General features: G+C 39.7%; 1 protein-coding gene across 7 annotated transcripts in view; it reads left to right on the top strand.

The window, feature by feature from the left end:
- Positions 1–3,184: 3,184 nt before the first annotated feature.
- CFAP43 (cilia and flagella associated protein 43) overlaps positions 3,185–19,185 on the top strand; it is a 55,535-nt gene continuing 39,534 nt past the window's right edge. For 6 of the 7 annotated variants that reach the window (XR_008236938.1, XR_008236939.1, XR_008236940.1 and 3 more), the window contains exons 1-7: positions 3,185–3,322; positions 6,505–6,758; positions 7,481–7,577; positions 10,246–10,413; positions 11,822–11,972; positions 16,637–16,787; positions 18,808–18,870. Coding sequence is in view for 1 of the 7 variants with exons in the window: in XM_052799429.1 (XP_052655389.1) it covers positions 3,201–3,322; positions 6,505–6,758; positions 7,481–7,577; positions 10,246–10,413; positions 11,822–11,972; positions 16,637–16,787; positions 18,808–18,870 (1,006 nt within the window). In the remaining 6 variants the exon portion in view is untranslated. The remainder of the gene's footprint in view (positions 3,323–6,504; positions 6,759–7,480; positions 7,578–10,245; positions 10,414–11,821; positions 11,973–16,636; positions 16,788–18,807; positions 18,871–19,185) is intronic. The other variant, XR_008236937.1, reaches the window with a different exon arrangement.

The following is a 19,185-nucleotide window of genomic DNA, read 5'->3' as shown; positions in this document are numbered from 1 at the left end:
CCTCAGCGGGGCGCGGGCGGCCGCTGCGTGTCAGGGCCTGTGTGCCTGCCGGCCGGCCGGGCCTCCCTCCCTGCCCCGGGGGTTGTCGGCGCCCTGCCTCAGGTGGCTGGCCCCCCACGGACGGGGGGAAGGCTTGGGTTTCGGGGGGAGCAGCGTCGTGCACCCCGGTGGTCCCTCCTCGAGCCGACCGTCCTCCCCACAGGGGATGCTGGCTGGGATAGGCGCTATTAAGCTGCTCTCAATGCGCTCTTCTTTGGAACCTCAGCATAACCCACCCCAGCTGGCACTCCCATTTCAGTGGGAAACCTGTGGCAGAACTCCACCCCATACGCCTGTTTTTCTTCAAGTGGTGCCTCCAGCAGCCGGTGAGGCACCAGGCCTCCCTCTGCTTCCCTCGCTGACTCCTCCCTGGACAGGGCCTTCTCCGGCTGCTGCAGCACTGCATCGCTTATTGCCCTTCAACATCCGATCCAATCCCACCTTGAGGATCACGAGGGTTTCTCTCTCCTGCAGCTATTCTGCTTCATGATGAAAACCCAAGAGGAGACAAGAGATAACCTAACAGATAGGGGGGCGTAGCAAAAGTTAGATGTAATTTAATTACTACCTTGCAATCACAGAGGGATTCACACTTGTTTCTGCAAACATGACCTGTGGGAGCGTCAGTACATGCATGGAGCGAAAGAGAACCGAAGTACAGACTGAAGTCCTCTCCATCCCTTTTGCTCCCTCTTCAGTTGAGGTGAGGGCACCAGGGCCTTCCTTATACCAGCATTTCCTGGGGTATAACAGTGGAAATGGAGGAGCTTTCCTCTTAATGCGTTTCACACAGTGTCCAAGTTTATGGTCCCACAAGTAAAATGCTTCCCTTCTTGGAGCTCCACACAGTTCCACAAAAACTTCAGGTCAGAGCTGTACATTATTAGGAAACGGCACGTTTGTAGGCACCAGAGGGCTGGGGCAGCCGTAGCTGAAGGGAGGGACGGTCCTGGCCCTCCTGGCAATGGACATGTGTCTGTCAAAACCCCAAGACTAATAGAGGAACTGGAGCTTCCCCAGTCTTATCAGTGCATCCATGCTTGCACAGTGGGGAAGTTTTGCCTGTTGGTGACTCTTGGTTTGGTTTTGTCACCAGAGTTGGGCCTCAGGCATCATGTCACAGAGACCAATATTCTCCATGGTGATCTCTCCTGCAGGCAAACACAGATGGCCACTAGTAAAGTGACCATGAACCTGACACCATTATCCATTTGAATGGAAGAACAACATGATTTTTGTTAAGTCATTGCTGTTTGATTATGTAATAAATAAGCAGCTCAGCAGTGAAAGGGAGCGGTAATTCATTGCACAAGCCTGCCATACCCTAGGCACACAGAAGCTGTACATAAGATGTCCTCTGCCAACAAAATAATTTCTCCTGCCATTAAAAAAACTGTTGGAAGACATATTTCTCATTCCTCTGAGTGCCTGCCCTTAGTGTTATCAATTAATATGTAGAATATGATTGAAATAACCAGGGAGCTGCTAAAGTCCTGTGTACAGCCCCCATCAGGTAATATTTTAAAAAGTGAAACAATAACTAGACATGATTTAGGGTTTAGGAACTATTAGACAATGGGGCTTTATGTTTATGTCAGAAAAGGTAACGGATTGTGGTCTGGTCAACAAACCTTGAAGAACCACTTGGAACTGCCAAGACAGAGTAAGAAGTAGCTAAAAGGTAATTCCTGCAGGGGGAGATCGCGACCACCGACTCATTGACCACCTACTCAAATGATACCACCTACTCAAAAGAAGACAATGAAGGAAGAAGACAGAGTCTGTGCACTAATTTACATGAGAGGCGAAGAAGAAGGAACCAATCATTTAGGGAAATAATAATGAATATGTTTACTTAAGTATATAAATGTGGGGATTATTGAGACAAAGGTGTTCTGTCTTGAGACAGGCACCCATTCATGCACATGAATGAAATTAATTTGAAAATACCTCAACTCTGTGTTATTGGCTTGCACATCAGGTAAACGAATCCCATTTGAGGGACAACATTAGGAAAGATTTGGCAAAATTTTGGGCCATAAAAATAGAGAAAATTAATTTGAAGTTTCTTTTAGCAATTTAGAAGAACATAGGCAGTCTGCTAACTCACAACCCAGAGACAGGCACGTAGGAATCCAAAGCAGCATCACAAGATCTGAGTGCTACAACAGCCCCTCAAAGGCACCTTGGAAAAATAAACCCATTTCCTCATCCTACCGTGGTTTTGCATGGCATACAGAGCACCCATGGAGACAAGAAGCAAGGTACAGGCTCATCCCACTGCCTCTGGACAGGACTGCCACTCCCCATCGTTGCGCCACGGCACTGCGAGCGCATAGCAGTATCGCAAAACCACACACTGCCACTGTACAGATAAGTGATAACGAACTAACGCAAGCGAGCGAGACACTATAAATGACATTTCTCCCTTTAGGAAAAGGAGATACTATTGCTAATTTTGCTTTTAAAATACTTGGAGGTTCTTACTGTGTTACCACACTAAAAGCCTTAAGTATATAGAGAAAGATTGTAGCTGTGCTTTCTCTTCTTTCCAGCAGTCAGCTCTCTTTGAAGCTTGAGGAGCACTGTCTTACACATCCCGAGAACTGCAGTACCTCATGAAAGGAGAAACATGAGGAGCAACGGGAGAACAGGTACAGCTGTCTCGCCAAGTGAAAGGCCAAACACTGCTGGAACGGGAGCAGCGACCATGCAGCCGCAGCAAGGACCCGTGGGGTGGCCAAGGGAAGGAGCCCACGGTCGCTCTCCCAAGGGCTGACTCACTTCTATGCCCGATAAAGCTACCTGCTTTCTAGACACAGCAGCAACGATTAGGCCACGGATATCAGTGACTCACGGGCAGAACTACCCCGTTAGGCATAGGCCGGTGCCTGCGTGAGAACGGCTGGATACGCCACAGGGAGCTCCGCCCACCACCTAGTGCCCACACCTCCCTCGCCCAGGACACGAACCCCTGCCGTTCCTCTACGGCTGCTGGCCCTTTAAATACCTACCCGCGCTCATTGGTTGGTTGGCTCACGGGCGCAGGCCAATCAGCTGTCTGTTTTAATCCTGGCGGGAGGCGTTGTGTCAGCTAATAGCAGAAGCCGTTCTTGTTCCTAAGAGACGGGTGTAAGCAGGCCGGTGGTGGGGTAAGGCGGATGGAGGCGGCCGGTGAGGCCCGGAGCGCGGCCCCGGCCCCGGCCGGTGAGGAGCCTCGCGCCAAGGCCCCAGGGGACCGCCGCTGCTCCTCCTCGGCCGAGGAGGCTGCGCTGGAAGTGAGGTGGGGGCCGGCCGGGACAGCCTGCGCCCTTCGGGCCTCCACACGTGCCACGCGCTCCTGAGCCCCTCGGCCACGGCGGGGTGCCCGGTGTCCTGTGCTGTGCTCCCGGGGCCCAGCTCCTCTCACCCCGGGACAGCTCTATGCAGCCGTCAGAGAATAGGGCAGGTCTAGCAGCGAAAGGAAGGGAGGCTGCTGTGCTGTGGGTTTGTGTTAGGGCGGCAGGTAGTTGGGGGGTGGGAAAAGGGAAGGAAGCACTTGCACTGCAGTATATAGCAGGGACTGAGCCTTTGGTGGATTTGGATAAAACTTAGGTTTTCTGCCCTTAGCACAGGGAGGCTCTGAAACAGGGAGTAAGCAGCCTTGACTAGTTTTAAGCTGGAGCTTGATGTTGTCTTTTCCTGTGTAGTGGTTCTGACAGCACACAATCCTGATGAACTCTCAGGGCATCGTTTTTGTCTCGATACGTGGCCTTGTGAACCCATACAGTTAATTTCTGTTCATGGCCACATCTCTCTTCTGTTCTACCCAGATTACTTCAGCCTCTGAAATTTATCTGTCTGTCCTGTACCTCTTAAACACCACTGTCATAATCTTCTCCCATGGCTCTTAATTTTCCTGGTATTCTGTGTCCTCACTCCTGCCTTTCTCTCTTAGCATCTTCACCTGCATGTCAGAGACTTTCAGATTTCCATTTCCCACAAACATAACCCACACTATGTATAGTAAAACACTTCTCTTCCAGAGCTCTTGGTCATCTAACAACTTGCTTTTTGGTTCTGAACAAATAGGAGCTGTAGATGAATTAAGCTTTTCCTGCCCCACCTTGGTTGAGACTTTCACAGCAATCTAGGATGTTTAGACATTTTTTCTGTGTAATGGGACAGATGTTTAAACTTCCTTGCCCATTGTATTTCAGCTGTTTCATCAATGTTTATGGCTACTATGGGACATAGATCCATAATTATAGGTGCAGCACTTTTTAGTGGAAAGAAAATTATTTGTTCTAATTAAGTTTTTCTAGTAATAGGAGAAACAGGCTTCAGCCTTAACCAGTCTGATACTTGCAGGGTAAAAAATATACCATCTGAAGCATGTAATTGCTATTCAGAGGAGGTCCCTTGTGCAAACTGGTGTTACTTGGAAGAGCTGTGACCCAGGTTTTCTGCTTTGTGAAAACACCATTATGGAATGAAAATGTTGGGCAAAATAAAAAAAAGAATTTAAGCCCTTTTGAATGTGAAGCAAAGCCTATTTCCATAAAATAGAAAAGTTTAAAGTTTGCCTTTCTTATAAATTAATGTTAGCAGTAGTCATATATACATCAGTTTTAGGAGAAAATGACAAAAATTATTTTGCAGTGGGCAATGGAATTGCGTGTTTTGTGTCTTCAGAAAACACAGAACTTTGACACAACTCATGGTTTCATATAATCTGTTTTGTATGAACTAGCATTTTCAGTGACAAAATGCTCTCTAAGGAAATTTGCAAGCAACTCTAATTACTTTGCCCCATCTACATTTCACCAGCTGGCAAAGTTTGACTGAAATACTTCTGACACAATGTTTATACAGAACTGGAGGCAGACACAGCATGGAAAATGTGAGCGAGCCATGGCTAATTACCTGACTCAGTGTGTACTGCACCAGTCATAGCTGACATCAGATAACAGCCTGAATACTTGTCCCCTTAAGCCTTTACTGGTTGTATAAGGATGACAAATTGCACTGTCATCCCATTAATTTATCCCTGCATACACATTTTCTAGATTTCATTTTATCCCTGTGAACAGAAGTTAAAAATACTTCATTTCCACTGATTCAGATCTAGTGTTGGAGAAAAGCATAGAGCTGGTCCTGTGAGCATGTTCATAAAGGTCTTCTTATGTGCCATGGCATGTCATATACATCTAGTTCTTGTGTAAAAGGTCCAGAAAAACATCTATCAGCTGAAATGTCTCCTCTTTGTTGCCATGGTATTCAGTTCATCTGCACAAGTACATGGTCAGTGTGCTCCTGCTCCCCTCTGGCTACACTTTCTCCTCTGGTGTGTAGCGAAAGAGGCCAAGAGCAGAAACTACTCAGATAAGGTAATGAGAAGTTATTGCTGGACATAAATATCTTAAAGACTAGTCATTTTAAAATGTTCCTAACTGTGAGAGTGCTGAGGCTGTAGTACAATCTTCTAGTAAGAGCGCAGAGGATCGGCAGCTGATCTTATGACTTGTTTACGTACGTGAAAGGAGCATAAAAACACTGCTTGCAATTGCAGAGGACAAAGATCTCTTCCAGTCAAATCCTCTTATTTGGAAGAAGAGAAGAGATAGAAAGTTTCTGAATAGAAATTAGAAGAGAAGGTGCTAATGGCAGTGTTGTACACAGAGGATATCTGTTACACTGCTGAAACTTTTCTGCCATGGTACTAGCAGGCTAAGCTGTGGCTCAGTCAGACATCTTCACTTAACAGTAAATGCAAATCCCTTTGATAAGAGGACCCTGATGTTTATCCACACACTTTCTGAAAGGTAAAAACATCTGCAGGCAGTTATGAATTTTTTGATATATTGTAAGTTCATAAGCTGACTCCTCTTCAGTAGTTTATTTCAGTCCTTGTGTAACACATGAGATTTACGTTCCAAAGTTTTAGCATGTTAAGGTACTGGTATCTTTAAAGCAGAACAGTCCTCCTGGGTGGGTTCATATAAACAGAAGCCATGCCTTTGTATTCTTTATTTTACGGGGATGAGATGAACTATAAAAGTGTAAAAAGGTTAAGCAAACACAACTGGGTCCTAAGTACAGATTGTACCTGTGTAATTCTTTCAGAATAAAGGTATCCTCTACTACTATGATATATGAGTACAAAAACAGAGTCTGTGAACTGGCTAACTTTATTTTTAGTGAAAACCGAAAGAAATATAGTCATCTCTCCATGTTCTTATGACAGTCGTTTGTGCTCCATCAGGGTAAGATTGACCTTGTGTTTCTGGAAACACTGAACTAGTAATTCCTATAATACTAGATCTTGAAGTTATTCTCGTTTTGCAGCATTGGTATGAGGATGAGTCTAACAAATCCCAAGCATTAGTTCAGTGTAACTTAGGCTACAACATTCCCTTTATCACAGTATTTTGAGAAATATCTGTCTTTGATTAATGTTTTAACATTCAGTTGCTCTTTCTTAAGTTGGGTTCAGGGATTTCCAAAGAAGAACTTTGGCTTTATCAACAATCAAACTGTCTGCTACCCTTGTGGCAATTACATCCTCTTCCTGAACATTGAAACAAAGAAGACTACAGTGCTGCAGTGTCAGACTGGCCAGGTGGGAGCCTTTGCAGCGAATAGGAACAGTCAAGTGCTCGCCTTTTCAGACCGGAAGCTGAATCCCGTCATATATATCTACACTTTTCCAGAACTGAATAAACTGACAGAATTAAAAGGTAGTGATTTGGTAACCCTCCCTGTCACCAGTCATTAAACCAATACTTAAATCATCCAGTTTCTGAAGGGGTTTTTTGATAAGACTTGAAAAAATGTGTGACAGGAAACTGTCTCATGACAAGATGCATGGAAAGCAGTGGAAGCAATTTTCCATTGCCCTACTTTTAGTTAGGCTCAAGCTAGGGAGGAATATGACAATATAAAATGGAGCTGTTTTAAAGGGAAAACAAATGGAATGAAATGGAATTCATTTTAGGAAAATATAGTCAGAATAACAAAAAAAATCATACTGCAGTAGGGTCCCAAGCAGAATGCTGAAAGCCACATTGAGAAATCTGAGATGTGAGAGGAATGAGGGTTCTTGCAGTTAAGCTGTGGAGTCTGGGATCTAATGTATATTTTTGCCTGCCTATCCTACTTGCTTGTTTCATGTATATGGATGAAATTATGACTGCAAAGGATTTCGGGGTACTTGAGGAAAAAATACTTTACAAACTCAAGGTATTATTGAAAAAAATTGAAAAAATTCCAAGCAGTGATACATAGGGAACATTTTTATGATCAAATCAAAACAATCTGGAGTGAGGCAAAGGAATTGGGGGCCTGAAGAATGTCTTTGAAGAGTTAAAGTAGATATAAAGGAGCTGAGTACTCTATCTGTGATAGTATACAGTAAAGTCTGGGGCAATTAAGGACCATGTTCCTTATTTTTACATTTCAGGTAATGCTCAGCTGGACTACACCTTACTTGCATTTAGTTTCACAGGCCCATATGTAGCCAGTTACTCTTCAATCCCAGAATTTGTTCTTTCAGTATGGTAAGAGTAAAAAAAGATTCTCTAATACCATTTACATTTAATTCATATCTTTATTTTCTAGCATTAGTAGCCACTAGTCAGAATGACTGTTACTTTGCTACAGCTATCTTCTACCTTCTTCAAAATTTTGTGTTTCATAGTACTTCTAAATTCTTCAGCATCAGTTAATTATCTGTTTATGCTTGGAAGTTGAGTACCATGCTGTTTGTGAAAGTAAGTTGCCTGCTGGAAAGAAGAAAAGCGTTCTAAAGCCGATTTCTACTTTTTTGTCCCCCTGGATCGTTCAGTGGTCCTCTTAATTACTTGTGTTTGATCTTAGTTCTGTCTTTAGTTTTGCTCAATGATTACACTATCATGGGTCACTGGGTTAGATCATAATTTTCTGCTCATTGTCATGAAAAGAAGTATTATATAATATGATGCAGATACAGAAGTTAGAATATTTAATTTTTCTAATTGTTCTCTAAAAATATAATCCTGGTCTTGCTCCATTGCCAGCAAGATTCCATCAACCGTGGAGTCTGAGCACTTCTTCAGAACAAATGGGGAGGGTGGAGTAGGCGGAAGGCAAGCAAGGACATGTAAGGAATGTTCTGTATACTGCCAATTTAATGATGACCTTTTCTTGTACAATATTTAGTGAAGAGGCAGAAATTCCTGTAACTTCAGAATTTTAGTAATGGTAGTAGATACTATTACAGATGCCTCTTCTTTATCCCTTATGAAATAATGTTTGCTGTGAACTCTGATCGTACACAGTAGTTCAGGAAGGATGTCTGTGTGTATATCACAGTAGAAACCAACAAGACAGCCTCACTGGCCTGAAGAGCTTACATGCTTGTCACTTACAGCACAAATAACACACATGGTCTAATATGTTCATTGTGTGCACTTAAACACCATCTTGAAAGACTTCTCTACATTATTCTTAAAAATGGAAATAATCTAGAAATGTTTAAATGCTTTAAAGTAGTGGCAATTTCCAAGGCCAAACAATTTAAACCTATCTGAGTCAGCATGAATACAGCTATCAGCTGCTAATTGTCATAAAAGAACCATCCTAGGTTCCCGTCAGAAAGAATTTAGTAACAAAATAAAATTACCTTACAATATTAAACTTAGAATTTATAATAACTTGAACAGAGGTGTGTGAATTTACTGAGATCAGGACCTTCATTTTTTGCAATTGGATTATATTGTGCATTCATTGTAGAAACGTGTGTGTACAGATGAAAGAAATCTCAACGTTTAGCATTCTTAATGTGTCATTACAATATGATGATTGCACAGTTCCTGTATTTTAAGCAAATAGTTTGGAATCAGAGGTATAAGAGATGTTTTGAAAGTTGTGTCAGTCTCGAAATATAGAAAGCTTATGGATAACTAAAAGCTGCCTTTCATCTGAGATATTTTTTCCCTAGATCTTTATTGTTTTCTGTTCAAAGGAGAGGCTTAATGCTCAGATACATGTACCATATAGTTTCAGATCTTAATAAATTGTCTACTATAAAAGAGTGTTGGCACTATCTGTTAGGTACGCGATGAGAACATGCTGACAGGTCTTTAGAGAGAGCGCTACACTGATATCTTTTAAAGTCAGAATTGCAGCTTATAGCTTTCTGTAATTTTAATGAGTGTTACTGTGTATGTGTGAATACTTCTCATTTTTTGCATATGCTGTCAATATTAACCAGTGTCTTGCATCCTGATCTGTTTTGTGAGTGAATTATTACAGGCCACAACAACGAGATTATACTAAATCCATTTACAGCAGTGTATGCATTTTAGGTTTTTTTCCTGTCAGCAGTAATGACAAATACTAATTTAGATTAAGTCAGATATATTGTCCAAGAAATTAAGGATCAGTTTTAACCATTTTCTTCAAATGATGTTAATCAGTTCTTAGCACCTAAAAATGCAAATACAGTCAAGAATTAATCTGGGTAGTGGAGAAATATGGAAATTAGATGGTGAGAACATAAAATAGGTTACACTAGACAAAAGAAAAGTCAGTGGAAAGCAGATTCCCAGGCTTGTGTCAGCTATACATTACAGCCCCACACAAATTTTGCGCTGTTTCATGCTCAAGTTAGTTGATGCAGCCATAGCTTGTATGTCTGCATTCACAACACAATTACTGTATTACCTAATTAATTCATCCATAGATAATCACAGGCTGACTGTGTTTTATTTCCTAATTATAATACCTTCCAACTGCAAGCCTGCAAGCATTATAATAATTATTTTATGGATTGGAAAAGCAAGGGTGAGCTCTGGGGTGCTGAAGAGTTAATTGTTTGGGCCCATTCAAGTGATCACTGATGGAACTGATGAGAAAAAATCCATGTCTCTTGACTCTTTTCCATGACTCTTGCCTTTTCACAAAGGGAAGTGCATGATAATGCTTCTAAATGTCAGTTTTCAAAATTATTTTACTGTTCAATCTTTTTGTAGCAGTAATAATTTGATGTGTGGCTAATTAACCACCTCCTTTTCATTCTCAAGAGGACCTAACATGTTTGACAGCAGAAATTTTTTGTCAGTGACAAAGTATTTGTTTTCCAAACTTGATCTTGAATGTCAGTCATAATCACATCCAGATATATTTTGCTTGAATGTTTTTGACTTACTGAATGCATTTGATTTTCTTTTACTCTCCTTAATGAAGGAACTGGCAAGAAAATATCCTCCTGTGCAGTGAGACTCAGCCAGGGGTAACAGCAACCTCTTTAACTTTTAATCCTATGAATTGGCAACAGCTGTGTTTTGTTAATGAGAGCTCCCTTACTATCTGGCATATTGAAAGGAATAATGATGAGCATCACCTTAAGCAAAAGTAAGTGGAACACCCTTCAGGTTAACAGAAAAATCTAGAGGTATAGTTTAATAACTAAGACTAACAGCCTACATCTGTTTGCAAAGAATTTAATCCAATTTAGTTCACCTAGCAATTGCAATCAGTAATTGCTAAATCACAAGCAGTGTGAACCTATCTAGTCAATCAAGTTAATTGAATTTATTATTTCATTTCTTAGTATTCACATGTCCAGATTATGCACATCATGAAGCTAATACTAATCAGCTGCTTTGGCAGCCTCTATCAAAACCTGCATGACTGAATTAAGGTGGTGCCTGGACTGCTTTCCTGCAAGTGGCTATGTTGAGCATTGCTTTTGTAGCTATGAAACCACCAAATTTGGATCAAGTTGCTTCCTAGTAAGCATAGTTAAACAATATGTTGTTGTAATCACAAATTGTACCAAAAGCAGTATCAGTTTTCTTTGTGATTTCCAGCTTGTGTGGCCAATTTACAGATCCAGAGGGGGTGGCTTTGTCAATGCAATTCACTGAGCACAGCAAACCTAGAATTTATTTATGCTAAAATGTTTTTTGAGGCTGGTATAAAAGTGGTATGTATCATTCAAGTTGGAGTCCTTGAAGTATAACACCTATGCTGTTTCAGCAGCAGCTACTCTACAATTCCCAAGTGTGTTTAATCTTGTTAACTATGAATATAACCAACATAATGCCACTGACAGTTATACTAGTGAAAGTGTAGACAAGGCCTTAATTTGCCATCTGAAAAGAATACTGCAGGTTTTTTTGCCTTTTGTCATTATAGAGTACACATGTGAATATACATATATACTCCTTTTTCCTCACTTTTCATTCCATTCAGTAGAGGTTAAACATCCACTGAGAATTGTTTATTTTACATAAATTTTTTCCAAGTCATAAATCAACATAGTTTGTAAACTATAGAATCCTCAACTCCTGCATTAACAGCTACTCACACACTGATTACCAGAGTGCAACAAGCAAATACTACTACTAATTTTTCATCATCGTTAAACCTTCTCTAAATAAACATTAAACATGAATCCTCACAGCATATGAAAGTTAGGTGTGTGTCTTTATTAATCCTGGTTAATAAAGAAACAGTAACATAGAAGAGTTGTTTATACAAGGCAACAAGAGAAGACTCTGAGCTAGAACATGGCAATCTGTTTCTGCCAGTTAGGAACATTCCTCTTTTGTAGTGGAATTACTGTTACTTTTCAGTGAAATGGTATGTGCTATGTAGAATGATTGTCTACAAAAATCCTCCATTACTCTTGCGGAAGTAAAGCCCATTAACTGAGTTGGTGTCTCAAAGTTTTGAAAAAATGCTTCTCAGTTTTGTATCAGCATTTACTTTTCATAGTATTTCTTCTCCTCAGACAGTGTCTTTTCCTTTTTCACAGCCCTGTGAAACTCCCTGATGGACAAGGGTCTGTGAGTCCTCGTAAGGATTTGTTTTTCCCAGTTTCTCATAGTGAAGATCCATATCATGGCCCTGATTTGCCAGTTTCAGCCATTGCTGGACTGGTAGGAGATGAAGCAGAAACATTCATGGTAGTTACTGATTTTTTTCCTTTTTACTATTCCAAGTCATTATACTTTTTATGCAAATAGGTGTTAATAAATTAATAATTTTAATGTCTGTTAAACAGGTACAACCCAGTAAACAGATCTGTTGTCTCAACAATATATTTGAAATCCATTTTGACAGTAGACTTAGAAGGCATGCTGCTACTGCACAGTGCAGTACAATGTAGAGATTTCTAATACAGGTCCCAGCATAGTAATATATCTGTGCAGTGGAGGTACTAATCTGTATCCCAGAAGTAGTATAAGCATGTCAGCATTTAACTATGCCCAAGCTAATATGACCTGCTGAAACCTTGAAAAACTATTCCCATGCTAAACTGATAGTAACCTTCAGGTATCCTTACTTCACTTTGGGATTTGTTTTCTTTTTGACTCTGAAAATGTCTCAAGCTATAGAAACATTGAAGGCTTTATTCCAGACAGCAACTCCTGCTTCTGAAATACATTCCCATACCACTGTCAGTGTTGGACCTGCCCATTTGTCTCACTTGTATTTGATCATTTACTTGTTAGCCTCCCTTGAGATGCCTCTTTTGAGAGGCTTCAAAAGTGTTTGAAATTTTGTTTGAAATTTACTTTGACCTGACTACCAACTAGAAGTATCTGCCAGTGTGAAAACATTTAACTTGCAAATCTGGGATTCTCTTCTAAGATTAAGACCATTGATTTCAATTTGGTGGCTTGTGATATATATGAGACAAAAAAACTACCATGCATAAGATGATACTGGCATTATACTATGTCTTTTCAATGGACAAATGTGAGTTCTGTAATATCAGGTTATTATACCACAGGTTTCTGCCATAAACTTTTCTTATAAAGCAGAATAAAAAATAAAAATAGGGAATGATGTTTTCCTGACCTCATCCTCTTTTCATGGCTTCATGCATTCAGATTCGCAGAGGTTTTTTAACTGTGTAACTGCTGATGCCCTTGGTTTCCAGGACAATCAATAACAACAAACAAACATCCTCTACTGATTCTGATTATACGTGAACTGCTTATATGTCAGATCATTTAGAACATGGAAAATGAAGATAATATATGCTCATCAGGGGCATTGCCTTTTTCTTCTGCCTTACTGCCTCTTATATTATGTGCAGATGATGAACTGCAAAACACACTTTGTTCTTTAGTCTGTGAAGTGAATTACAAGAGGTATTGGGGAAAAAAATAACTGCCATATTAGGTCTGTGAGGCTTAATAGAATTTGTCTGTCTTTGAATGGATGCTATTCCATTCAGGAATGGTAGGTTCTTATGCTTGAACTTGCAGAACTACGTCATGAACTTTCCCACGCAGAAAAGTTTGTGCTTTCAACCATACTAGATACCACTATAGGGTCTTTGCATTCCCAACTGCCTTCAGAAAAACCTAGATTTCTCTTTAGCACCTTCAAGGTGATTGTGTTCTCCTTATACATAGAAATATTCCTGGAGTAAGAGTAGATTGTTCTACTAGTCTTTGACAAAGATTTCCTTTTCTTTCAAATTACATGGTAAATATTTTGACAGTTATTTACTCCCCAAATTCCCTAGATGGGTGTATTTTGGTTGTGAATACTGACAACGTAGTGAACATCAGATTATTTAGAAATGAAAGTTTTTTGCAGAAATACAAGCTGCTGTTGTTCTTTTGTTGTTGTGGTGGTATGTTGTTTCCTGTGTACTAAAATGTGATGTGCTACACTCACAGTTTAGCACTGGGAGGCACTGAATCAATTTCGGGCATACTTTCACCTTGCTCCAGACTATGGTAGCCAAGTAATTTTTTGCAGGACTTGCATTTATTGTGCCTTACAGCACTAATTCTCCCCTCCACGCCATGGAGATTGCACATATGCTCCTTCTCTAACCTAGCAGAAAAACTGAGCCACTAGTAGATCTTATAATTGCATGCATATGTCTTGTCAGGTTAAGCACCCCCTTCTAGCACCCCAACATGGAACATACCATTTTGGCAAAGCAATTCCTGCACAAGGTGATCAGAGTATGCTTGATAGAGAAGATACTTCTTTGAAATATTGTTTTATCAAGACCCTTATGTTGAAAAGTGTCTAAGGCATCAACTTTGGGAGAGATTGAAATGACTGAACTTGCTGAGTTCCTCAGATCTCTTCAGACTACAGTTGCTGTAGTGGACCAGGCTGTCCAAAATAGAGGTGCTATAACTACCATTCTTCACTGTCTTTATAAATTGACAGGCTGCTGTGGCAGATGTATACATGGTTACTTTCACTGGTGATTTGTATACCATTACAAATGTCCATGAGCAGTTATCTGACTCTGGCCTAAAATCCATGCCTCGACATTTGTAAATACCTTGGAGTTATTTTCCTCCCTACTATCATCAATGCTTTTTCAATTAGTAAGAGACAACCTGCTTCTCCTGTGGTGGTTAATGATGTGTGTTCAGTTGAGTGCAGTGGGAATAGTATCATGGCCTGCTGAAGCTCTCCCTTTCTCCGCAGAATTCAACAGAAGGATTTTTGTTCTTTATCACTAAATCTGAGATCAGTGTTTTTCACATTGATGCAAGCACCCGAAGTGGAGAACCATTTATTTAGACTATTATTTAAAGGAGTTGTCCTCAGCCTGTAGTCCGTGGTCCTTGGAGGCTGTAGCCCACTTTTAAGGAGTGTGTGAGTGGCAAGTAAGAAAAGCAGCGCCATTGTGGGTGCACTTGTTTGCTGCTTTGAAATGTGTTAGGGTTCCATACTCTAGAACAAGCTACTGAGGCTGGGTATGTACCAAAGTAACCACAACGGGGCAGCAGAGTGAAAGGAATTGAAATGTTTTACAGCTTTCAATCCTTTTCTTTCTTGCGTTAAATTCATTTAGTTTCTTTTCAATATTTCTTACTGTTGGGACCTGAGTTTTCTGAATATGTTTTACCATGACAAGCCCACTTGACTCCACTTCATCCCCAGTACCAATTTTATTCCATTGTCTTTTTATAAAGCTTTTCATGACAAGGATCCGTCATGGATTTTTTTTTCCCTGAAGAGGTGCCACTCAAATGGGAAAGAAGTTCAAAAAAAGACAGCATTATTATTAGTATGCACCACCGTACCAATGCACAGTTCAAGAAGCAACCTGGTTTGGGATTTACATAATCTCATCCTAGGATTAGCATATTTTATCTAGTTTATGTGTAAAGACAGTTGTGACAGCAGGTACAGAGGAACATTATAGAAGTTGTCTTTACACAGGAAGCTTCTGATTCACAGTAGTTCAGTTACAACCTTCCCAAAGATTTGTGATGTTCAAGCCTCATAAAATCAATGAAAATGCCTATATCAAATGTTTCTCTGGGTGATGTAAAGCCCCATTTGGTATAGATTTATTACTGTTAGTCCTATTTGATTTATAAAGTAAATATTAATATACTTTATTTCTGTAACATTTCCCCCCTGAGAAATTAAAAATGCTTTTTAAGCATAAATAGAGAGTAAGTTAAATCTAGGTACTTACGAATCTCTGTCCTATGTTTTCATCACAAGTCCATCCGTATTTCCTCTTTTTATAGTACCTTTAGTGAGACAGCAGGTGTTTTATAGAATTATAGACTCTTCTTTTTTTTCACCCATCATATTGTTTAGTGTTCCTCATCACTTCTGTTGACATGCATGGTTCTTTGAATCTTTTCTTTAAAATGTCCTCCCAAGGTTTTCTTGTGTTTTGTTCCCCTCTCCCCCTCCCCAGATTCTCTTCAATGTGGTGCTTTCTGTCATGGTATTTATATGACCCCAGTTACTGTTGTATCTGAACGGGTCACTGTCTTTAATAGTATTCGGTGGAGAAGTTCTGTTCTTCCTCTTTTATGGATGATGGATTTATGAGATTTATTTTAGTGAAATTAAATTCAAGGCACATGGGAAGTCTGTGGCAGGGATATTTCTAGAACTAATTTGCAGATGACACAAAGGTTGACAGAGCTGTTTTACAGAGCAATTTTGATTATATGAGAAGATAAAATATTCAAACAAAATGTGTTTTAGTACTGCCAAGTATGCAAGACCACGTGTGCAGGTTATGTCTACAAAGCGGAAGACTGTTCTGAAAAGCAGTTTGAAAAGCATTTGTCAGGGTGAGGTCACAGTGGGTAACTGTTTCAATTTGGGCTTCCAGTGCTATTCTGACGTAAAAAAAAAAAATTCTAGGGGCTCAATGTGTTTAATTTTTTCATAATTTTATCATTAAAAAATTGGGAGATGACCTGGTTATGGTGGGTCACTATCTTTGTAAGGCTAGGCAAGATACTGGAGGGATTTCCAAGCTAGAGGACAAAACTGTAACAGATGGAAGTGCTGGAGAATAAATCCAGACAAATTCAAATTTAAAAATACATGATTTTTCGATGAAAATATAATTCATCATTTCAACAAGCTTCTAGGGAGAGAGGTAAGTTTTCCACCGCTATCTCCAGACATAAACTTTTCTGGAAAATGTTCTTGTTTCTCAAGTTACTAGCCTCAGTGAAGGAATGACTGAATAAAATAAGGCAAGTATGATACAAGCGGTCAGACTCTACGAGGTAATGATCTTTTTTTTGCCTTAAAATTTTTGTAACTGCTTGTACAGATATTTGTCAATTGTTGATTGAACTTGTTTATTTTTGTGCTGAAGCCTAGAAATTATATTAAGCCTTCAGTGCATCCTACTGCCCACTGCTGGACTGCAACCTCAGAAATTTACATGGGCTGTAAAGAAGGATATGTTTTGGCAATTGATGCTGAGACATGCAGTGTTTCTGTTCTTCAACAAAAACCTCTGCCTGGTAAGAAACAGCAATGTTGTGTGTTTTATTGAAGTAGGGAGGAAAGTGGATAGGTGAAAGGTTTTTTGCTTTCATCTGTTCTCTTATTGTGTATCTTACAGAAATTGTAAAGCTATATTGTAGAACCATATTTTTTTTATTAGTATGATAAACATTTGAGAATATCTTTTGAACTTCTGTGTGGGTTTCTTTAGCACCCAATAACTGGCTTTCATTTTTCTTTGGCAAAAAAGAGAAAAAGCTCTAAATACATCAAAACTGATAAAATTAATAATAGTGCCAGAAGCCCAGATCTTATTAACCAGCCCTACTAGATCAACATTAAACTATTAATATACCAGCTATACACAGTCTTTAAACTATTAGTTAAGTACCAATAATGTATTTTATTTTGCATGAAATATTGGATTGTCCTCATTTGGTATGTTAGATAATTTTAGAACAGATCTTTGAAGACTCATGATGAGTCTTCAAACAACAAAACTGAATTTAATGTAATGTTGCTTAATAGAATTCCTTAAAATCAGCTCTTACATAAACTATTTTCTAATGAAAACAAGGCTGTAAAGACTATCAGGCTTTACTGCAGAAAGTATGAAGCACAGAGAGTGAATAGAAGATGTCTTTGGCTTCAAAGAAAGAAATCTGCTTTTAGTTTATTCTAGAATGGGAGGACCTCAGATTGATTGCAACTTGCCGAGGCAATTTGTCTGCCCTATATATATTCCCACCTGTCTTTTTTTCATGGGGACCTTTGGCAGGCTAGTGACTGACTAAAGTTTCCTGGCAACAGCAGCCCATTCCATGCCTTCTTTTTTCTGGGAGTCCCAAGGTCTATCCTCTGCTACCTGCCACATGCTACCCTTCTGTGCCCATTCAGAGGGCTCCCAAGAGGGAGGACAGTGAGACACAGCTGGCATAAAGTGTTCTGGCAATGGCAACCTGTACCCTATTGTCTTTGCACGGCTGGAAGGTTTCAGCCCTACTGTGCACATGAAGTTCGCTGGTTCAGTCAGGTCTAAGAGGAGTACTGGGATATGCTTCTCCCTAGCACTAGAACTGGGCAATATCATGTTGTAGACCAGCATAGAACTGTTTTTCTAATAAACACTGCATCAGTGTTAACAGACAGGCTGGTGATAATCTGGTTTTCTTCTTTTGCCATGTAATACATTATTTTTTAAGCTGCAGCAAGTATCCCTGACTTTCCCAAAGTACTGTTATCTGTGTTCAGTTTTGATAGTTAACACAGAAATGGAAAGCTGCTCTTAAAAAAAACCCCAACAAACCAACATTATTTCTCTGCTTTTGAAATTATCAGAGTGTTAAGTTTACCAAATCGAGTGTTGGAAGTCATCAACAAATTAAAAGGTGAGGTGTGACAAGAAATATTTTTGCCAGTTCAGTAGAAGGCGACAGAATATTTACTATCTGGGCTTTTCCTTGGCCTGTATATTCTTCTTTGAGCCCTGTACTAAAACTATGTAACAAAATTGTCTGTATTCATATTGTACTGAAGCTTCTGCTTAACTTAAAACATACTGCAATCTGTATCTATTTAGCAGAATGCATAAGTGCATGTCCAACTTCAAACACATGCTAAATTCATGTTATGGTGTTGCAAAGAGAATCATAAGCAGCCACAACATTTCACTTGGGCATTTTTTTTCAGACTGTCTGAAATTTCCTTCAGAAGTACATCAAATAAAAAAAATCATGGTTAGAAATAACAATACCAGAACTTAGCACTAGAAGATAGATAAATCTGCATCTGTACCACTCTCCATGCAAAGCATTGCTATCTCCCTTTTACTTTTCAGCTGTAAGCTGAATCACAGAAAGATTGTGCCTGCTCAGTTGCATAAATGACAGAAATGGTGGATATTGGGGAGGAGTGTACATGTTTTATTCAGTATACTGAACCTGGTCTTTTGTTCAGTAGACTGGAATACAACTGACTTTTATTGCAATATTAACATATAAACAATGTTGATGTCATAAATTGTTTTCTTTTGTGCAGAATACATGCGTAAAATATCGGACGTGGTGTCATATGTTCGTAGAGAAGTACAGAAAAAGAAAGGTATTTCCATGTTCAAATCAAGCTAAAAGATTTTTAGGCAGGACCAGTGATGTCTGGGAGTAATAATATGTGAGTACAGCTGGGAGCCGCTGGTTAGAAAAACTCAGCTCACACTGGCCTCTGTAAGACACATTGATGGCAATCTTTTATATGTTTACATGACAAATTATTAATAGCTTTTGTGCTAATAGACAGCCAAATTAATAGCCTCAGGAGAAACAGTGGCAGTGAAATAATTTCTGTTCATTCTAATTTAAATTGGAATAAGTGATGCTAGAATAGGTTCCCTAGTGCTTAGTTTTAGCAACTTTTTTT

The sequence above is a fragment of the Harpia harpyja genome, chromosome 10 (assembly GCF_026419915.1).
Source record: "Harpia harpyja isolate bHarHar1 chromosome 10, bHarHar1 primary haplotype, whole genome shotgun sequence".
Classification (NCBI taxonomy): domain Eukaryota; kingdom Metazoa; phylum Chordata; class Aves; order Accipitriformes; family Accipitridae; genus Harpia; species Harpia harpyja.
Note: the sequence above shows the minus strand (reverse complement) of the source record. Positions and strands in the feature narration are given on the sequence as shown.